Below are 21,243 nucleotides of genomic sequence, written 5' to 3' on the forward strand. Positions count from 1 at the left end.
TTCTCAGGGATTGTAGGGTCTAAAACAAGGTGCGTCAGTGTTTCTCATTGATGGTTCTGCAAGGAAGGCACGCGGGGTTATTCATTCCATTGATGCATCTCAAACATGTGGTTTTCAATTCATTGGTGAGACATGTGCAGCAATACATGTTCAACAAAGCTTTGATGACACATTTCTCATTCCATTTGCCACAATGGATGCAAGAACAATGTCTCAAGCAGTTGGAAGCATCATCAAATGGCCATTGGTCAACCTTGTTATGTACAGAGACATTACTAATACCAAAGAGGATAATTTTGCAGAACTTCTTGTTGATCAAGAAGATCACTTTATAGATAGGGAGAGCTGGAAAGAGAAAAGTGTCATCCTCTGAGATGACAACATATCTACAAAACTTGGCAATGGAGTAGTATTGCTGGTCCACCCATACGAGGCTATAAATTGTAGAGAACTAGGGGAGAGTAGCTTGGGTGTCATTATAGAAGGATCTTTGCATCCAAGTTCCAACGTGTGTTTCAGGTTTGAATTTGGCTAGTTGTTGGCCGATCAGGCAACTCACATTTGAGAATGGTGAACCATTAGTGAGGGACACACAATCTTCTTCTATTGATGAGGGTATTCAAGATCACTTCATGCAAAAAAATATTGACAGCCTAAACAATTCAAGTGATGAAAAAAAGGATGATGATGTAGAGGGCAATGATGGCGATAGTTCTGATGATGACAGACACCATGATGCCATGATCACTGACTATGATATCATTGAAGGGACAAATAAGAAAAGGAGCTATGTCCATAGGGTAAGGGTAATGAAAAATTACGATAAAACCCATGGAGCTAGCAAAAAATGTGATGTTGCAAACATTCACAACGTCGCAACCATTGATTGTTGCGAGAATCGATGTTGTCAATTTGGAGATAGATCCAAAATCATGCAAGCTAGGGTACACTTTTGGGGACAGAGCTATAGTACACGATACACATTTGTACTAGATTGCATGGGCATGGCCTATAGACAAGGTCAAGATGACGAGTGCTTTGACATTTGATGGGAAGAAGGTTTGTAGTAAAGCATGGTATGTAATGCATGGCATCGGTAAGTCAACGTTCTATAGGCTCAGAAAGAAGTTCTTGAATGGTGCATGTAATGTCAGTCATGGCAACAGTGAGATAATACGGAAGGGCATGACACATGTTGAGATGGCAAAATCAATCATACAGGGCTTCATAGATAATAATGCCGATCAAATGCCACATAGGTCAAGGACAACTATGCATGGAGCCTGCGAGACCCAACGTGTTCTACGAGCAATGTACAAACAGGTGGACATATTGCGTGAAGTGAATGACACACTTGTCTCATTCGAATACCGGCCACTGTCACAACCATCATTCTCAAGATTGTGGAACACAGAGTTCAAGTTAGTTTATCACCATTTGTACGGCAATCAAGGTCAAGTTGGAATCAACAAAACATCAAGAGGAGCGTGCCAGATACATGGCACAAAGAAGGGCACACATGTTGCAACAAATGAGTTGTAGAAATCTATACTATGCTTGGAGGAGCTCTTCCGAAATGAACCCAAACAGGTATTTGTGTATTATACATGATAAGATGGAAGACTGCCATACCACAAATTAAACCAGTTCCTAAATCTCTCAATGGGGTTGAGAGGCTTCCAGTATCCTTAACAGGAATGCTCACTCATGGACATGGACAAACAGCTTATGGTCACTTTGCCTTGGGGTTATGGCCAAGTGATCCCAACTTCACAATTTCATCTCTGTCAAAATGTTTAAGAAACTTAGAAAGAGGAGAGCAACACATGTATGGTGACTTAAGCTCACAAAACTCAGATGCTGAACCACGAACAGATCTTTTTGATTGTGTTTTGTCGACTATGGCCCTGTATCAGCATATGGAAGTGCTGAAGGAGAGAAACGCATATTGCAAGCAGAGCATTGAGGATGCAGATGCAGAGATAGAAACAAATGTGGATACAGAGGGAAATTGTTCTTCACATATGCAGTCAGTCTTTCATACTAACACATAGGGGCAATGGAAATGCCTCAAGTTTAGGGGCAATGGAAATGCCTCAAGTTTAATGCCATCAAATTCAAGGACATTTTTTAAGAGATTGCCAAGGACGTTGTTGTTGCAACTTGACAATTGTGGTTCTGAAAATAAGAACCGTTATGTATTTGCCTGTCTATCCCTATTGGTTGCATGAGGAGTGTTTGACATGGTGCAGCTTGGTTTTCTTATGGTTGGTCATACTCATGAAGATATTGATGCATTGTTTAGTTGCTTCTCTGAGAAGTTGAGGAAACAAACCATTTTCACATTTCCACATTTGATGAAGATCTTTAATGAGTGTGTTAGCATGCATCCTGCACCCTTTCTCCTACAAAAGGTGGCAGACTTCAAAGGCTTTGTCAAGGGATGCTTACATGATGGAGCCGATAGCTTGATTGGACATTCAAAGCCATTGCAATTCAGGTTTTATATGAGTGATGGAATATCTTTGATGCAATATAAAGTACACCCCAAAAATGTTGATTGGTTACCAGAAAGCAGTATAGAGTTATGGAAGAGAAATGACCAGGGAGGACCCAAGCTTCCTGAAGGTTTTCCAAAAGTATTGCCACCCTTTGAGTATGTTAAGGAAAATGAGAAGGTTGTGGAGGGCTTAAAAAAACATGTCGATTGGTGGAAAGAGCACTTGCAAGAGAAAGAAGACCAAAGTGATTATGCTAAGTGGATCAATCCGGTCCTTGCCTATTGGGAGAATCTTATGCTAAACATGCAAACCCCTAGTGCAAGGGATGACATTGGATTTCATGACTTTTGGCCAAGGAGTGTATGCGAAAAAGCTGAGCCTCTTAACCTTCAAGTGGAGGATAATGTAGATGAAGGGTTTGATGTAAATGAGGACTATTATTGTGGTCCAATGCGCAATAGACCTGCTGAAGAGTTCAACCCGACTCTTGATGTGTCTAAAGGATGAAGGGTTTGATGTAAATGAGGACTATTATTGTGGTCTAATGCGCAACAGACCTGCTGAAGAGTTCAACCCGACTCTTGATGTGTCTAAAGGATGAAGGGTTTGATGTAAATGAGGACTATTATTGTGGTCCAATGCGCAACAGACCTGCTGAAGAGTTCAACCCGACTCTTGATGTGTCTAAAGGAGATTTTGTGCTTGTACAACCTTGTGATGCAAATTACCTAATATGGTTGGGAGGGACAACAAGTGATGTTGATCAAAACAACAACTCGATAAACTACCTACAAGTTCAGATACAATATTGGGCACCAATTTCAAAGAAGAAGAATGCAAGTGATGTGGAGGTTTATAAGGATTGCTGGCGAGAGAACAGAAATGATCCTTAGCGCTGGGAAGACACTAGCTGCATCATTTGGGCATGGAAGCCCAAGGGTTGATGACTTCCAGAGAAAATCAAGATTCCAAAGGCTATAATACTCAAGGCCAAACAGAATCAATTGAATCAACATGAAAGTGAGGCACCATCACATGTGAGTGCAGTTGAGCAAGAATGATTTGTTAGCAAATGGGCAACTAGATTCGTAATCTTTTAGCAATGTTGTATGAAGCTACCAAACTCATAGTTCAATCATTATTCAGATTGTAAGGCTTTCTTAAGCTTTTAGATTTATGGTTCACCCATTGTTCAAGAATTTTGATTCAATACAGATGGTGATCTTTTTAATTCTATCACCTAGTCTTTCTTACAACTTAAAGTTACATTGAATATCCTTTCTTTCGAACTTCAGATTGAGCCTTTGCTCTCCATGCTAGTGCACCCCGGCCCCTTAAGGCTCGAACTTAAGTTTGAGCCTTTGCTCTCCATGCTAGTGCACCTCGGCCTTAAGGCTCGAACTTCAGATTGAGCCTTCGTTCTCCATGCTAGTGTACACTGGCCTTAAGGCTCAAACTTGAGTTGGAGCCTTGGCTCTCCATGCTAGTACACCCCGGTGTTAAGGCTCAACCGTCAAATTGAGCCTTTGTTCTCCATGCTAGTGTACACCTGCCTTAAGGCTCGAACTTGAGTTGGAGCCTTTGTTCTCCATGCTAGTGTACACCGGCCTTAAGGCTCGAACTTGAGTTGGAGCCTTGGCTCTCGATGCTAGTGTACACCAGCCTTAAGGCTCGAACTTCAGATTGAGCCTTTGTTCTCCATGCCAGTGTACTTCGGCCTCAAGGCTTGAACTTGAGTTTGAGCCTTTGCTCTCCATGCTAGTGCACCCCTAGCATCTGAGTGCACAACTTGGATATAGACCCCACCTTAAGATCGAACCTCCCCTACATGGAACTTATGTGTTAAGGCTCATTCTCCATGCTTAACTTGACATGGAACTTGGCCTTAAGGCTCCAACTTGAGTTCAAGCCTTGCCTATCTATGCTAGCGTATCCCTAGCATATGAGTGCACAACTTGGATCTAGGCTCCAGCTTAAGTTCGAGCCTCTCCTACATAAAACTTGGCCTTAAGGCTCGAACTTGAGCTTGAGCCTTATCTCTATATGCTGGTGTACCCTTGTCATATGAGTGCACAACTTGGATCTAGGCTCTAGCTTAAGTTTGGGTTTCCCCTATATATGGAACTTGGCCTTAAGACTCCAATATACTAGTGTACCCCTAGCATATGAGTGCACAACTTGGATCTAGACTCCAACTTAAGTTCAAGCCTCCCATACATGGAACTTCGCCTTAAGGCTCAAACTTGAGTTTGAGCCTTGCCTCTCTATGCTAGCGTACCCCTAGCATATATGAGTTCACAACTTGGATCTAGGCTTAAGTAAATGCAAGTGAGGCCCCCACTATTCAAGAAAAGTAAGTGAAGCATCAATAATTGTAGCATGCATTAAGTTTCTTAAGTTTGATAGGTTTTGATTTGATATGTAGCATTTAAATCCATTTTTTTCTAAGGTTTTGAAACTTTTTTTGTGCTTCACAAAGAATGGAAGCTAGCAGAGCGCCCGCTACCTTGCAACCACATGGTGCACCAATCTTTACTATGGATGCTCTCAAAACAACAACTCAAGCTAAAAGTGTCACTCCTAGAATTAAGGTGGATAAAACCTTCGAATTTAGTAACAAAGAAGAAGTAAAATGGTTTGTGGATAGCTACGATGCTAGTGCAAACTTCAAAGGAGTCCTCCATTTGTTTTTGTCTCAAGGTGATACATCATATAGAGATATGGGGATTGTGGTAGGCACTAAGGATGATGTGGATGCAAGAGCAAACCCATGCTTCACATACATTGTATTGCCAGAAGGAGAAACTACAAAAGCAAATAAGTTTTGCTTATCATTGGACACTTTTCACCCAGCAGACATGACTAGTAGTAAACTAGGAAAGGACAATTCTATTGTAAAGCTAGGATTGAAGATCATTGACTTTTCCGATCAAGAAGACTCAGGGGTGGATAATGTGGAGGACCTGGTGAAAGCGGTGAGGCATGCAAAGAAGGCTTTGGATTCACGAAAAAAGTCCATACCTGAAAAGGAGACAACAACCACTCAAGTTAGGAAAATTGTGGAGAAAAAGGGCAGGGCCATAGTGAAGAGTGCACTTGAAGCATCTATAAATGCTGGTGCAACTTCTTCAAAACATGAAAAGGAGGGTGACAAAATAAAAGTCCTTGATGTAATCATAATAGCAGCTGAAGACATGGCAGGCTCTCAGGTGCAAGAAGAGGAGCAAGTACTTGCAAAGAAGAGAAAGGCAAAGCACTCTACAAAGGTTCAAGAAATCTCTTCAAAGAGGCAAAGGACAAAACCAGCACAAGTGGTTCAAAGGAGATAGATGCGTCCGATGAGACGAGCTAATGGAGGTTGAGACTCTAAACAAGGGCAGCAAAGCAATTATCTCATTAGAAATAAAGAAGGAATATTATCCCTTTGGTCTAAATGAGGTCTTCAGCATTGATGTGATGAAATGTTATCCTGCTCCTTCAAACTATGTGTATAGAAGGTTAAATAAGGATTGGGTTCATATTTTGACCCAAGACTTTATTGAGGACCCAAAGCAAGAGGAGATACTTGCAATTTTGATGCCCTATAATCATGCTACGAAACAACCCCTTGATAAACTCGCAAAAGAAGATATTCATAAAGTTGAATATTGGATTATCTCTGGTCAACACTCCATTAGTGCTGCAAAAAGCTTGCAGGCTCTAAATATGGCTAAAGTGACCCCTCAACTGCGTCAGCAATTTAGGTTCAGGAGATCAAAGATCACCCATGACACCTGTATCAGCATCCTTATAACATGTGTATGAATCCATGTACATAGCCTTAAGATGCATCTCCTCACTATCTTTCTCACTAATCTTATGGTTACCACTCCCCCTGATAAACAATATGAACACATCACTTGGCTTTCCATCTCCATGGGCATCTCTTCCTGCTTCTGCAGACGCGCACACAAGGCTCCTCTAGCCCTACCTCTACACACAACTGCACAGTCATGGGTGGTTGCAAGATGAGGGTACTCACTTTCGTTCACTCTCTCCAAAATTGGGACATCCATCCATCTCGGGCGGAGTACCTCGATCGTGATAGTGCCGCCAATCAAAAGACGACACGTGGCTCCCGAGCCTAAATCGACATATCTCGATCGAGATGCCAACTAATGCCACGCTAGCAGGTCCGGCTTTCCAGGCGTCATCCATGTCACCAATACATGTCACCGCCACCACAATATCTCGATCGAGATATCTATGCCACTCGGATCCACATCAGGGCCACGCTGTATCCCCGTAGGCATATTTGACTAGCACATCTCCATCGTCCACGTATCTCGAACGAGAAATATACATCCAATCGCGACCATTCATTGTTCGAGGTAATCGGATACAATCTCCACCGTCCCCATATCTCGATCGAGATACTGCGTTCAAATCTCAGCCGTCCAAATATCTCGATCGTGATATAGAGATTCAATCTGCACCGTCCGAATATCTCGATCGAGATACGTAGATGCAATATCCACCGTCCAATTATCTCGATCGAGATAAGGAAACGCAATCTATACCGTCCATTCACGTACGCTGGAAGATGCGATCTCGGCCGTTTAAATATCTCGATCGAGGTATATAATGAATCTTGACCGTCGAGATACCTTTTCGTGGTAATGCCTCTAAATCGTGGCCGTCCAATTACCTCGATCGAGATATTAATATCAAATCTCAGCCGTCGATCCTTCCCCAACCCTAGAATTAGGTGTGTATCTTGGCCGTATGTTGCACTAACCCTAATATCCAGAGCGTTAATCTTGCAAACCCTAAATTGCATGATGTTACCGAACCTCGATCGAGGTTATAAAACCGGAAAACTTTTTTTTTTGGCTCATTTTCACAAGTCGTTTTCACTCCCTTGCTCTCTCTTGATTTGGATTAGTGTTAGTGAGCCCATTAGCTTTGTTTTTAGCTTCATTAGTGCTACTTAGCACTAAGCATTAGACCTTTCACATTAGACCTTTCACATTAGACCCTTCACATTGGACCCTTCACATTGGGCTTAGGTTTTAGCATGGAGGGCCACGAGGAGGGCCACGAGGAGGGCCGCTCATCTATTGCGGACCTCATCGCGGAGATAGACCGTGAGCTAGCGGCTATCCGTAGGAGTGCTAGAGACACTCCGTCTACATTACATATCGTGGCAGACTTGGAGGCGATGCTTGCGTCCCTTCGTAGCCTTCACGATATTGTTTATGTAGATGAGTGGATAGCCCACCATCGCGCTGCTCCGGTGTCACATGGCCTGACATATCGTCAGGTCTGTGATCTTGCTCCTATTAGGGATGGGGCTTTCCTAGATCTTTTCCTCGATAGTCGTGGGATGAGGCCCGGGGCGGGGAAGCCCCTCACTATTTCGCGGTGTTCGCATCCTCGTATGGCGGCACATATCTATAGTCGATATGTTGCCGCATATGGGAGGATGCCGAACAACCGCCAGATCCCCATATACTTCGCAAAGCAGTTATATGCGGAGTTTGTCTTAGGGGAGGAGGTCGATTACACCAGCCATCGTCCGGGTGGTGGTGCTGGCCGAGGCCGTCTCCAGGACCAGGGTAGGCGGCCTCCACCAGCACTTCGTGTAGCACCTGCCGCCACAGATCCTTCCTTTGTGCCATTGTCGACAGTAGAGGCTCTTGGCACGCAGGTCGGCATTGACGTACGGAGTACCACGGAGAGCATCCAGCACGTGGTGCGCCTATTCTCACGAGCTATACCGACGACAGATGTGGAGGTATTTACATATAGATTACGTCTTAAGTTTTTTTGGTCATTTATCTTCATGTTTATATGTACTTTTCTATATTTTTACATGAGCAGCATGGTTGATTGTGTCACGCAGGTTCCCACACCTGCCACTCAGAGGCTCACTCAGGAGTTGGTAGAGGCGAGAGCGGAGATAGACCGCCTCCGAGCTGCATTACAGATGGCAGAGGCAGCTACTGCAGAGGCACAGCATCTGAGAGAGTCCGACATCCAGTAGGTAGGTTTCTCTTGCACGTTTAAGTTACAAATTTCTTTAAGTAATACCTAATGAGAGACTAACCAAATATTTTAATGCTTTACTTTTTTGCGTAGGCTCGGACCGAGGTAGAGAGCTCCAGAGCTGAGGCACAGCATCATCAGATCATGGAGCAGATTGCCCAGCACAGGGCAGAGCAGCTGATGCTGCATGTTCGAGAGTATCGTAGATCATCCGATGTGACAGTGCCTTACCTACCGTTATATCCACGGCCTATCACAGAGGTTTTTCGACGACCTCTCCCTCAGGATGCACCTCCCTTCCTACGGGATGCGTGCTGCTGTTTATGCATCGAGGACATTGACAGTACAGGAGGATATGCCCTAGGATGTGGACATATTTTCCACTTGTCTTGCATCACCCAGGAGCTCGTCCGGTTCTCAGCATGCCCATCCTGCCGTGCACGCGTCGACTTAGCGACGTACAGGGTATTGGGCATCGATGATCTTCACCCAGGCCTTGTACGAGTAGATGCCAGGACTGGGAGGCCTGTCGACTTTACATCAGCTATGGACTTGGGACTCGACGCCTTCGACGATAGAGCCCAGGAGCATGAGGTGCCTCCTGAGATAGAGTGGAGCTCACATGAGTTCGACGCTTACCAGAGAGTGCTACATGAGAGCCAGGTGACAGCATTTGAGCGCGTGGGTGGTGCTGGCCCTAGTGGCACAGCGGGTGATGGTGCTAGCAGCAGTGCTGCTTCTCATGAGCAGCGTGTCCTTACAGCAGAGGAGCTTACACGAGCAGAGTGGCAGACACGCACCATTGCAGATTATAGATTTTGGGTGTACAGACAGAGGCGTCTTGCATTAGCACGACGCAGAGAGAGAGAGAGGGCCATAGCAGCTTTTGGGACTCGTGAGCTCCCGAGTATACCGGCACCAGCTCACGATCCTTCCTTTGAGGCAGACCTCCCCGCAGACATTCGACGACCCCCGCAGCCGGCACAGCCGCCTCGACGTGCACAGCAGCCTCGACGCGCACGTCGACCGGCAGTTAGAGATGACGATTTTGATTGGGTTGCTGTTGATAGTGACTAAACTCAGACTAGCTGGGTTAGCTCACTTACATTGTACTTAGATTTTTGGGCAGTGACTAACCTCAGGCTAGCTGGGGTAGCTCATTTTCATTCTGATGTACTTATTTGATGTTTATATCATTATGAGTTTTCTCATTATTGAGTATCATTACATTTTAGTTGATGTTCTTGATTTTATTATATTTCTTAACACTTTTGCTATCATATTGTTTGTTGAAAATCTCCATGCCATCGTACCCAAACATGCTCCGATGGGGACCAAACTTTGCAAGCATGTGGGGGTGGGCCCCCCCCACATGCTTGCAAAGTTTGGTCCCCATCGGAGCATGTTTGGGTTGGCAATGGGCGCCCAGTGTGGTTTTTTCAAGTCTCTTGGTGCTTAAGAGGCCATGGAAAATCCGGGCCTTCCCCATACCATCGTACCCAAACATGCTCCGATGGGGACCAAACTTTGCAAGCGTGTGGGGGTGGGCCCCCCCCACATGCTTGCAAAGTTTGGTCCCCATCGGAGCATGTTTGGATTGGCAATGGGCGCCCAGTGCGGGTTTTTCAAGTATCTTGGTGCTTAAGAGGCCATGGAAAATCTGGGCCTTCCCCATACCGTCGTACCCAAACATGCTCCGATGGGGACCAAACTTTGCAAGCATGTGGGGGTGGGCCCCCCCCACATGCTTGCAAAGTTTGGTCCCCATCGGAGCATGTTTGGATTGGCAATGGGCGCCCAGTGCGGGTTTTTCAAGTCTCTTGGTGCTTAAGAGGCCATGGAAAATCCGGGCCTTCCCCATACCATCGTACCCAAACATGCTCCGATGGGGACCAAACTTTGCAAGCATGTGGGGGTGGGCCCCCCCCACATGCTTGCAAAGTTTGGTCCCCATCGGAGCATGTTTGGATTGGCAATGGGCGCCCAGTGCGGGTTTTTCAAGTCTCTTGGTGCTTAAGAGGCCATGGAAAATCCGGGCCTTCCCCATACCATCGTACCCAAACATGCTCCGATGGGGACCAAACTTTGCAAGCGTGTGGGGGTGGGCCCCCCCCACATGCTTGCAAAGTTTGGTCCGCATCGGAGCATGTTTGGGTTGGCAAAGGGCGCCCAGTGCGGTTTTTTCAAGTCTCTTGGTGCTTAAGAGGCCATGGAAAATCCGGGCCTTCCCCATACCATCGTACCCAAACATGCTCCGATGGGGACCAAACTTTGCAAGCGTGTGGGGGTGGGCCCCCCCCACATGCTTGCAAAGTTTGGTCCGCATCGGAGCATGTTTGGGTTGGCAATGGGCGCCCAGTGCGGTTTTTTCAAGTCTCTTGGTGCTTAAGAGGCCATGGAAAATCCGGGCCTTCCCCATACCATCGTACCCAAACATGCTCCGATGGGGACCAAACTTTGCAAGCGTGTGGGGGTGGGCCCCCCCCACACGCTTGCAAAGTTTGGTCCCCATCGGAGCATGTTTGGGTTGGCAATCGGCGCCCAGTGCGGTTTTTTCAAGTCTCTTGGTGCTTAAGAGGCCATGGAAAATCCGGGCCTTCCCCATACCATCGTACCCAAACATGCTCCGATGGGGACCAAACTTTGCAAGCGTGTGGGGGTGGGCCCCCCCCACACGCTTGCAAAGTTTGGTCCCCATCGGAGCATGTTTGGGTTGGCAATCGGCGCCCAGTGCGGGTTTTTCAAGTCTCTTGGTGCTTAAGAGGCCATGGAAAATCCGGGCCTTCCCCATACCATCGTACCCAAACATGCTCCGATGGGGACCAAACTTTGCAAGCGTGTGGGGGTGGGCCCCCCCCACATGCTTGCAAAGTTTGGTCCCCATCGGAGCATGTTTGGGTTGGCAATGGGCGCCCAGTGCGGTTTTTTCAAGTCTCTTGGTGCTTAAGAGGCCATGGAAAATCCGGGCCTTCCCCATACCATCGTACCCAAACATGCTCCGATGGGGACCAAACTTTGCAAGCGTGTGGGGGTGGGCCCCCCCCACATGCTTGCAAAGTTTGGTCCGCATCGGAGCATGTTTGGGTTGGCAATGGGCGCCCAGTGCGGTTTTTTCAAGTCTCTTGGTGCTTAAGAGGCCATGGAAAATCCGGGCCTTCCCCATACCATCGTACCCAAACATGCTCCGATGGGGACCAAACTTTGCAAGCGTGTGGGGGTGGGCCCCCCCCACACGCTTGCAAAGTTTGGTCCCCATCGGAGCATGTTTGGGTTGGCAATCGGCGCCCAGTGCGGTTTTTTCAAGTCTCTTGGTGCTTAAGAGGCCATGGAAAATCCGGGCCTTCCCCATACCATCGTACCCAAACATGCTCCGATGGGGACCAAACTTTGCAAGCATGTGGGGGTGGGCCCCCCCCACACGCTTGCAAAGTTTGGTCCCCATCGGAGCATGTTTGGGTTGGCAATCGGCGCCCAGTGCGGGTTTTTCAAGTCTCTTGGTGCTTAAGAGGCCATGGAAAATCCGGGCCTTCCCCATACCATCGTACCCAAACATGCTCCGATGGGGACCAAACTTTGCAAGCGTGTGGGGGTGGGCCCCCCCCACATGCTTGCAAAGTTTGGTCCCCATCGGAGCATGTTTGGGTTGGCAATGGGCGCCCAGTGCGGTTTTTTCAAGTCTCTTGGTGCTTAAGAGGCCATGGAAAATCCGGGCCTTCCCCATACCATCGTACCCAAACATGCTCCGATGGGGACCAAACTTTGCAAGCGTGTGGGGGTATACAAACTTGGTTCCCAAAGAAAAGGGGATTTGCAATTATTGGATATTCGATCAGATTATAGTTTTAGGTGCCCAACTTTGCATATGATGTTTCATTAGAAGACCTTGAAGTGAAACTCCTTGGCTAACTATGAGAGATTGGCTATTCTTCTTGAAAAAATGCCTGTTTTTCAGCTAAAGCCAAGGGCGCCCACGCCATGAAACTAGATAACCTCATCTTGCAACCACCCTCATGCAAAAAAATTATGAATCTGGCTCTAGTAATTGGACCTCTTCCCCATCATCTTCTGAGTTAATTTCCTCAGCTTCTAAATCTTCTACAGAGCTTGTTTCCTCATCCTTGTCCTCTGATGTACTGCTATCCTGAATCAGCTCTCTTCCCTTGGCCATATCATACCTCATCGACCTCCTTGTAGGCCTTATAGGCTGGTCCAGCCCCAAACTCAAATGGCCTCTCCACCAGTCTTGTCCTACCTTCATAACAATCAGCCGTGGCCTCCCAACGATAAGTGGGTAAGCTTCTGACTTGGCTAGCATCACATGTACATCCCCGATTCAGCTGCTTGTCCCGACACATTCAGCTGTAGCTTTTTCACAATCCCTAGACATCTGACCTTTACATTGTTAACCATTCTCACTCTGAACTCAGAGGGTTCACCTACCTTCAATCTCAAAGCTTCCATTGTCTACTGTGTCATCACACATACTTGTGCACCACCATCTATATACACTTTTGGGACTCTGTGGTTATTCACCCAAGCATCCATGATTGGCAGATAGTCTTTATCTCGTTTCTCTTTCACCACATTAATCTAACTTCCTCACTTCTTCTCTTTCCTGAAGCTTCTCGTGTGTTGACCAATTTACTCCACATTCTCCTAAGTCTGGGGCATAATTGTAAGAGTTAGGGCCATATCAAAGTAGGTCCTTTCTGATGCAGATTTCTCATCAGATCATCATGAGCACCTAAGGGGAAGTCCTGCATGCCAATATGTCTCGGATCTGGTCTTTGTCTTTATCTGCTTAGGATGATCTTCCACCTATTTCCCTTTCTTCCTTCTTCAGAAAGGTCTTGACTCATCCTCAACCTATGCCACTCTAATCCTCTTATTGGCTAAGATATCCACCTCTTCATCCACTCCAATCAATTTCACCTCTCCCTTAGTATGACCATTTCTTGGCTGCTGTTGAGCCTGTGTGGCACGTTGATTTTTCATCTCCTCCCCTGTCCTGATAATGTGTCTATCTTCTCTCTTGGAAGGCAAAGGGTAAATGTCACCTCCCATCCTCATGGGATAAGGGCAATGAGGAGAAATATGACCTCTCTCCATGTAGTTGAAGCACTATAAATTCATATTAGGTACTCCTCTTCCGCTGCCTCTTGGACCATCCCTGTCTCCTACCCTAGGATCATTCCTACCCCATTGGATATACGATTCAAATTATGGTTCTCCATTTTGCTGAGTCTGATGAGTGATTCCTTGCATGAGCTGATCGGTGACCACTAAAACCGCTGGATAAATTCTCCCTTCTTCTGCTCTTCTCTCCCTCGGCATGGTTCGTCTTCCTTCGGCTTATACCTCCCTTTGCTTTTGAGCCATCCTTTGCAACTTCCACTTTTTCTCCTCCTTGGCAATCCTCAAGCTTCTTCAAAAGTCCCTAGCCTCTTTAGCTCTACCTTCTCCCTTAGATCTACATGGAGAGACTGAATAAACATGTCCTTCTTTAGAAGAACTAGTGGGTGCTCTGCTCCCAAATAATTTTCCCATCTTCCCCACAAATCTTCAAAATGGTCTACAAACCTGTCAAAAACATTAGAGAAGTTATGCTTTAAATTTTGAATCTCGTTCCATAAGGCATTTGGGGATTCACTCTTCTTGTAATGCTACACCAAAGCCTCCTTAATATCCTCATATGTCTGCCCCTGGGTTGGTTGGGCTCTCCATGTATGCAATCATCTTTTAGCATCACCTTTAAGCAACATAGTCAGCAAAGTCAGCTTATCATCATCCCTCTCCATTCCAAAGGTGAAGGCTGTAAGTTCCATCCCTGCCAAGAATTCTTCTTGATCTTCACCAGCATGACCATGAAACATTGTATATGTCAACATAGCATCCATCTCAACTGTTGAGAATTTATCCAAGCTTGCAAGTAATCTGAAGGGTGCTTTCAAATCCCTCCTCTTAGGAGGCACCAAAACAATGATACGTCAGGGGATTCTGCCTTTATAGCTCGAGTGAACATACCACTGTGGGGGGAACACTACACAAATCTACAATACTAATCTACGTAGCTAATATCCTCTAACCTTCAACATAGTCAAACACCATAAAACCCCTAAAATTGATTCAGATGTCCTCCCATGTCAGATATGTCCTCCAATAGCTCTGATATTCACTCCTGACCCCTCATCTGACCTCCAATAGCTCTGATATTCACTCCTGACCCCTCATCTGACCTCAGATAACAGTTGCTAACTGAAAATCTGAGTCGGATGCCTATTGCTCTTGATTCCAGTTAGATATATGTCCACCAAGCTCCTAAACTTCCCTCCAGCATCAGCTACCTTGAAATAATTTCCTTCAGAACTTCACTGATCCTATTAGCTCTCCCCTTTTGTCTTCCTCCTGACTACCAACCAGAAATAGTTGACCCAGCTGATTCAAATCTGACTCACAATTCTCCAACCCTAGTGCCCTCTTACACCACTACACTCTCAAAAACCTCAGAAACACCAAGATCTAGCACAACAAACCCAAGACTCACAACAACTGATTGCTTTCTATGCTTGATTGGTCTCTGACAGTTAGACCAAACTTAAAATCACCTCCCTTCAATCCAAAGAAACTAGCACTACTCCTATACACCTAGTTGACTACTTTTGATGCTCAGCTGACCCTATCTAACACTGTCAGACCCTATTGACTCATAGTTTAATTGTCTGTGACACAGTTTTGATTGAACAAACTTTAGCTCTTCACTCACAATTGACTCTTCATTAGGAAGTGAATGGGGTCTTCTTGGGCCCTTTAATTTGCCCAAGCCTAATCAAGGTGATTAAGGAATAGCCAAATGGGGGGTTGCCATGTGGACTGAAATGTTGGGTTTGTAAGAGAGGTGTAAGAGTGGTCAAAGGGTGCACTTTTTCCCCCAAAAAGGGGGGAGGCAATTTTACAATTTTCGGACCTCCATAACTTCTACATACAAGCTCCGATTTGAGCGGAGATTATAGATCCGTGATCTACGCATCAAGAGCTTTTCATAGATATGTTACATGATATGGTTTTGTCTGCTAGATTTTAAATTCCATTTTCCCTCCAAAATTCAAATTCGAATAAAGTAGCCGTTTTGAAGCTTCTAATTAGAAAACGTTTCTTCTTAAGAGAAAAGGTTTGACTCCTTAAACTGCCAAATAAAAGGGCCCAAGAAGCCTTCCATTGAGGTCCTAATGTTCAACAAGTTCCATAAAAAAACAACACATATAACACCAAAGCATAGAAATTCATCAATCTAGCACATAGTCAAGTCTTTGTATATAAAAAATTGAGCCAATCTCAACAACCCTGAGATGTGGGGTTCCAAAACAAAGAGAGAAAGCACCAGAAACCAGAGGGATTCTCCACAAATATATTCCAACAATAATGGTTTAGCACCACAAAACCAAAAAACAACCGCCACTTACAGGCAGCAGGTCTCAATCTTCAATACAGAGGGGAATGATTGAGCAAAACTATGGAGTGCTCCAAGTTGAGCTACATCCCAGAGATCCTAGGGCATCAACCTCCTACAAGATCCTCTACTTCCCCTTGCACCCTCTTCTTTGAAAAAATCCAAGCTTCCTCACACAATTCCCACCTCTTCTTCACAAAACAATCGTCCTTCAACCCAAACAGACAAAGCATCAAAAAAACTATCCAACAAGCTTCCACATAGTTTCTACACAATCTTAGCAATTCTCTCTCTTGGATTCTTATTCACCCTCCCTCTTCTCACTCCCAGCTCTCATGGATTCTTAGTTTCCCTACCTTATATGCTTATGCCTCATTTCAAAACACCCCCTATTGTGCACTTACGTGATGATATCATAAGTTTTCTAAGAGTGAATCCCCCCGGGGTTAATTGTTAGTTATGGAAGATATGATTTAGTATGATCATGATATCATAAGTTTTCTAAGAGTGAATCCCCCCGGGGTTAATTGTTAGTAGTTATGGAAGATATGATTTAGCATGATCATGCAATCCCCTGGGGTTAATTGTTAGTTATGGAAGATATGATTTAGCATGATCATGATATCATAAGTTTTCTAAGAGTGAATCCCCCCGGGGTTAATTGTTAGTTATGGAAGATATGATTTAGCATGATCATGCAATCTCATGGGGTGTGGGACAATTATTGTGTAAACTACATAATCATGATGGAATGGACATGTTTAATAAGAGTTGGTTGGAAGTGGAAAGAGTGATTAGACATTTATTTGTGTGTGTGAGGACCTGTGAATCAAAAAGTGTGGAAGAGGAAGAAGAATATGTGCATTTCTGCAGTAATACCAACCCGTCTTGATTGTGGATGTCGTATAGTAAGGAAGATGATTGTGGAGTACTTACCAATAATGAACATACAATACAAGCACAACAAAGAGACAAATATGGGCCATGACTCCTACCTTGTGTGTGTGGTGCCGGAGGACGCGATGTGTGCAGGTTGCAAATAGGTGAAGATCGATTAGGCTTATTTTGGACTCAATTTCGGGCCATTCTTCTCTAGAGAGAGAAAGGGTTTAGACCAATAGAAAGAAAGCCACCATAACGAGAATTTTACTATTTAGATATATTTCATATAATCTTTGTAAGAATTTATTATTAATAAAGAAATACAAATTGCCTAATAAAATACTTAGATCAAACTGTATATTGTTTGTTTCTTAATTCGTATGAAAGCTATGGTTACTGTCAGCTCATTTACTTTCGCACGTTTTGGAGGTTATCTTCTTCCCTCTCCTTTTTACATATCAGATTAGCTCTTCTCTTGCATTTGCTTATACCTTGTCTTTTTCCATGGAAACCACACGACCTAAGCATCTGAGATCCTCTATTAGAGCTATTACAATATACAATAGCTTTGATGTGGATAATCAAAGGTGGATTCCTACCATCATCTCTATTGGCAGTTGGGTTATGTTGTAAACGAGGAAGAGAAAAAGGATAATAAATGTGTTTATCTGTACATATAAAGGTAGAGTTAAAGATTTCAAGTTCTCTGACATAGATAGAAGCATTAAAGAAGTCCTTATACAACATGCATACATGCACTCAGAGTTGTGTATGTTTACAATGTTTACCTAATAGCATCCCACTCTATAGACAAAACTATAAGTGGGTGCTTTTTAAAATGATTTTACATTGTGTCTATGTAATGAGTTTCTTTTTTGTACAATCAATTGTCTTGTAGTTGTTTATATAGATGTATATCCTTCAAACCTGGTAGATTGGCAACCAATAGATAGTATAGTGGGAATCGTCGATGTGTTTCATGCTTCTTTTATTGGTGAAGCAATACAAAGGAAGATCAAGTAGGTGTTTGGCAAAGAGAGGAGTTTTCTTTTATGACATGTTTTATATGGCACTTCACAGTGATATATATTATGGGTCTCTAAAAGCATCACCTTTTCCTTCATTCGACATTCTAGAATGGCCGATACCAACTACAGAAACAAGTGAGTGCTATAGGTTTAAGATATATCAAGACATGCAGAATGGCCGATACCAATCGCAGAAACAAGTGAGTGCTATAGGTTAAAGATATATCAAGACCTGTAAAGATGTATGAGACCAATTGTGGCAAGTCACCAGGTAAAATAAATATGTTTATGCCATTGCATGTGTTCGTTGACTTCTTTTATGATAAGAAGGTTAGAAAAACAATGTCAATGTTCTTTTGCAAATTAGAGAAATGTTTGGATTTCTTGGATTAAATATGGGATGTGAAAGAATAAAATGGGGTTACTTGCAAAATCTAGCGGGAGTCTATTATCTGTAAATATATGATTTTCTCTTAGAATTTTATTTTAGCCTTTCATTACATGAGATGGAATTATGTGAATGGAAATATTGTAGAGGATGACATTGAAAATCCATTGATTCTATTAGAGGTATTGTTTGAGCACAAGCTTTTGACAGTAATTAATATAAGGTCAAAATTTTTCCTATGTCAAGTGAGAACTGACTTAGCAAACGAGGACAAACTACAAGTGCCTGATAATTATGTGTTCAAGTGCAACAACTGTAAGGTATGTCAATCACACTAGCCATGTAAAAGTATTAACACATTATTTAATAAATTCAAAAGTATTTCATCGCTATGCCTTAATCATTATTATTAACGCATTACTATGATTTTTGTAGATAGGTTCTAAGGAGAAAAGAAAGGACCATTTCACGTAAAGACATCAACAAGCAAGTTTTCTTGGTGTAGCCGGACTATATGTAATAGGAAGAATTGGAAAATAGTGTATCCGACTATTTAATAGGAAGAATTGCAACATAATGCATCAACCATATTAAAGACATCGATAAAAAGCTTATCCAAAATTTTATACATTATTCAAAATTTTATCTTTTTACATTGGTTCAAAATATTCTTTACATTGGTTTACATTGAAAGAGAAAGCTATATGGCTGCCAAACCATCTACTTTGGGGATGTAGGTTCCTCTCAGAGGGAGGGGGTAGATGCAGGTTGGGTTGCTAAAGTGTCTACTTGGCGCCTTGTAGTTCTTCATGGGGCATAGATGTAGGTTGGGCTACTGAAGCATCCATATCATATACATATTGATCTTTAAGAAGATTATTCTCCCTTTTGAAGAAAATAAATAAGCCCATTTCAATCAATTCAAGTGAAAAGAATGAAATAAGAGTTTTAGGTTCAAAGCATATAGATCTTTGGTGCGATGGATCTATGTATCCAATAAATTGTCTAGACTCATTCACTCCTCCATTCTCTAATCCGATCTCATTGATCGGATATATTGGAGATGGTCATGCTAAGGATTTCTTATCTAATAAATTCTCTAGACTCTTTCATACCTCCATTCTCTTATCTAACCTCATCAATGAGATATGTTGGAGATGGTCACCAAGGATTTCTTGGCTATTACATTGCACTAAGCAAATCAACCAGAGTTGTAAAAGACTTAAATTTTGTAGCACAATTGGAGTACAATCATTTGAAAGGAATGTACACCACTCTTCAAAAAATCCATTTACATTGAAGAAACCACCTTTTAACCATTTATCTTATGATAATTATTGCATAAAAAAGACCATAATAATGAGATATGGGACATCCATAGGATCTAATATCTCATATCATGTTATTATGACCAATTTATAATAATCTCATTTTAGTCATTTTAGTGTTGTAGTGGTCATTCTTGTTCCATGTCTATTTCTGCCATATCTCCTCGTTTCGGCATCAGAATGCAAGAGTCGTTCTTGGGGTTTTGAGGTGTGTCGGACATGTATGTGATGTCAAAAACACCAAATTTCAATCATCACAAAAACTAATGGAGCAACATCATACAATCTGAGAGTCTTAGAAATCATATCATATTGCATTAAGGAGAGACCATGAGTAGAAATCAAAATTGAATCATAATAACATGATTCATAATACTAATCTTCTTGGATTACTATAATTCATGCTTCAACACATATGCTCTCTACATGTGATGGATTTTTCTTTAAATATTTTTTTATTAAATCAAATCCATCTCATAATGTTTAGTGAAGGAGCAGTGGATCATAATGCTTTTAATGACCAAGTAAAGAAGAAATATGGTGAAAATAGACATGGATACAAATGACCCACCCAAAAGGACCATAACAACGTGATCTAGAATAAAAGTCAGCATAAGATGTCCCATATCACGTTGTTGTGGTCGTTTTTTGCATTGAGAGTATTTTACATCAGGCACCCAAAACGACTAGAAGAACGGGATATGGGGCATAAGCTAACATAGAATTTCCCATATCGTGTTGTGGTCATTTTTTGCTTTAAGAGTATCTTACACCAAGCACTCAATGAATGATCAAAACAATGCGATATGGGACATATGCCAACATAGGATGTCCCTTATCGCATTGTTGTGGTCATTTTTTACTTTAATGCTATCTTGCACACTAGGTGCCCAAAATGACCAGAACAACACAAAATGGGACATAATCCAGCATAGTATGTCCCATATCACATTGTTGTGGTCATTTTTTTCCCTTTAAGACTAGATCTCCCAAAACTAAATGCTCAATTGGCATTAATCTTAGAATTGTGGAAAAATGAACTGATGTTGTAAAATATCACAAAATCAAATCAATCAAGGAAAGACCACAGCAATGCGATATGAGACATGAACTAACATAGAATGTCCCAAATCGAGTTGTTGTGATTGTTTCTCACATGATAAAATCTTGAAAACTTTAATAACTAACTATAATTTTTAAGGTTTACTTGATATAGAAGCCACTTACATGTTAAAGTCACTTTTTTTCTTGTAGCTCTTTGTGAAATATACATTTTGCACGCCCTGATGATACCTATACAACAAAGAGAATCATGTCAGAAACTAGCATGTTATGCATTTTGAGATTCATTGTTGACTCATTCATTTACATCCTTGTTTTGTACTCTGAATTAAAATTCAAAGGGTAAATCTAATTAGCTCTCTTCAATGATAACTTCTCTTCAATGATACCTTCTCTTCAATGATACCTTCTCTTAAATGTTGAAGAATGTCATTCTCGCCCCAATAGTGATTGTTGAAGTTACTCTATCATTGAATTTGACTGCAATTCCAACTAGAAGAGAAAATTACATTTTTCTCTTCCTTTATATCCCATCCTTCACTGAGGATTTCAATCTCTTTTGCATGTTTTCACATACAAC

At 42.9% G+C, this 21,243-nt stretch overlaps 1 protein-coding gene across 1 annotated transcript; it reads left to right on the forward strand.

Moving 5' to 3' along the window:
* The first annotated feature begins 6,965 nt into the window (after nt 1–6,965).
* LOC147604539 (uncharacterized) lies at nt 6,966–8,526 on the forward strand. Its single transcript, XM_086794984.1, has 2 exons — nt 6,966–8,277; nt 8,386–8,526. The coding sequence occupies exons 1-2, from the start codon at nt 7,558–7,560 to the stop codon at nt 8,524–8,526; spliced, it is 861 nt and encodes a 286-aa protein (XP_086651110.1). The 5' UTR covers nt 6,966–7,557.
* Nucleotides 8,527–21,243: the final 12,717 nt, after the last annotated feature.

The sequence above is a fragment of the Cibotium barometz genome, chromosome 61, assembly GCF_041138505.1.
Source record: "Cibotium barometz isolate CiBa-2024 chromosome 61, ASM4113850v1, whole genome shotgun sequence".
In the NCBI taxonomy this organism is placed as follows: domain Eukaryota; kingdom Viridiplantae; phylum Streptophyta; class Polypodiopsida; order Cyatheales; family Cibotiaceae; genus Cibotium; species Cibotium barometz.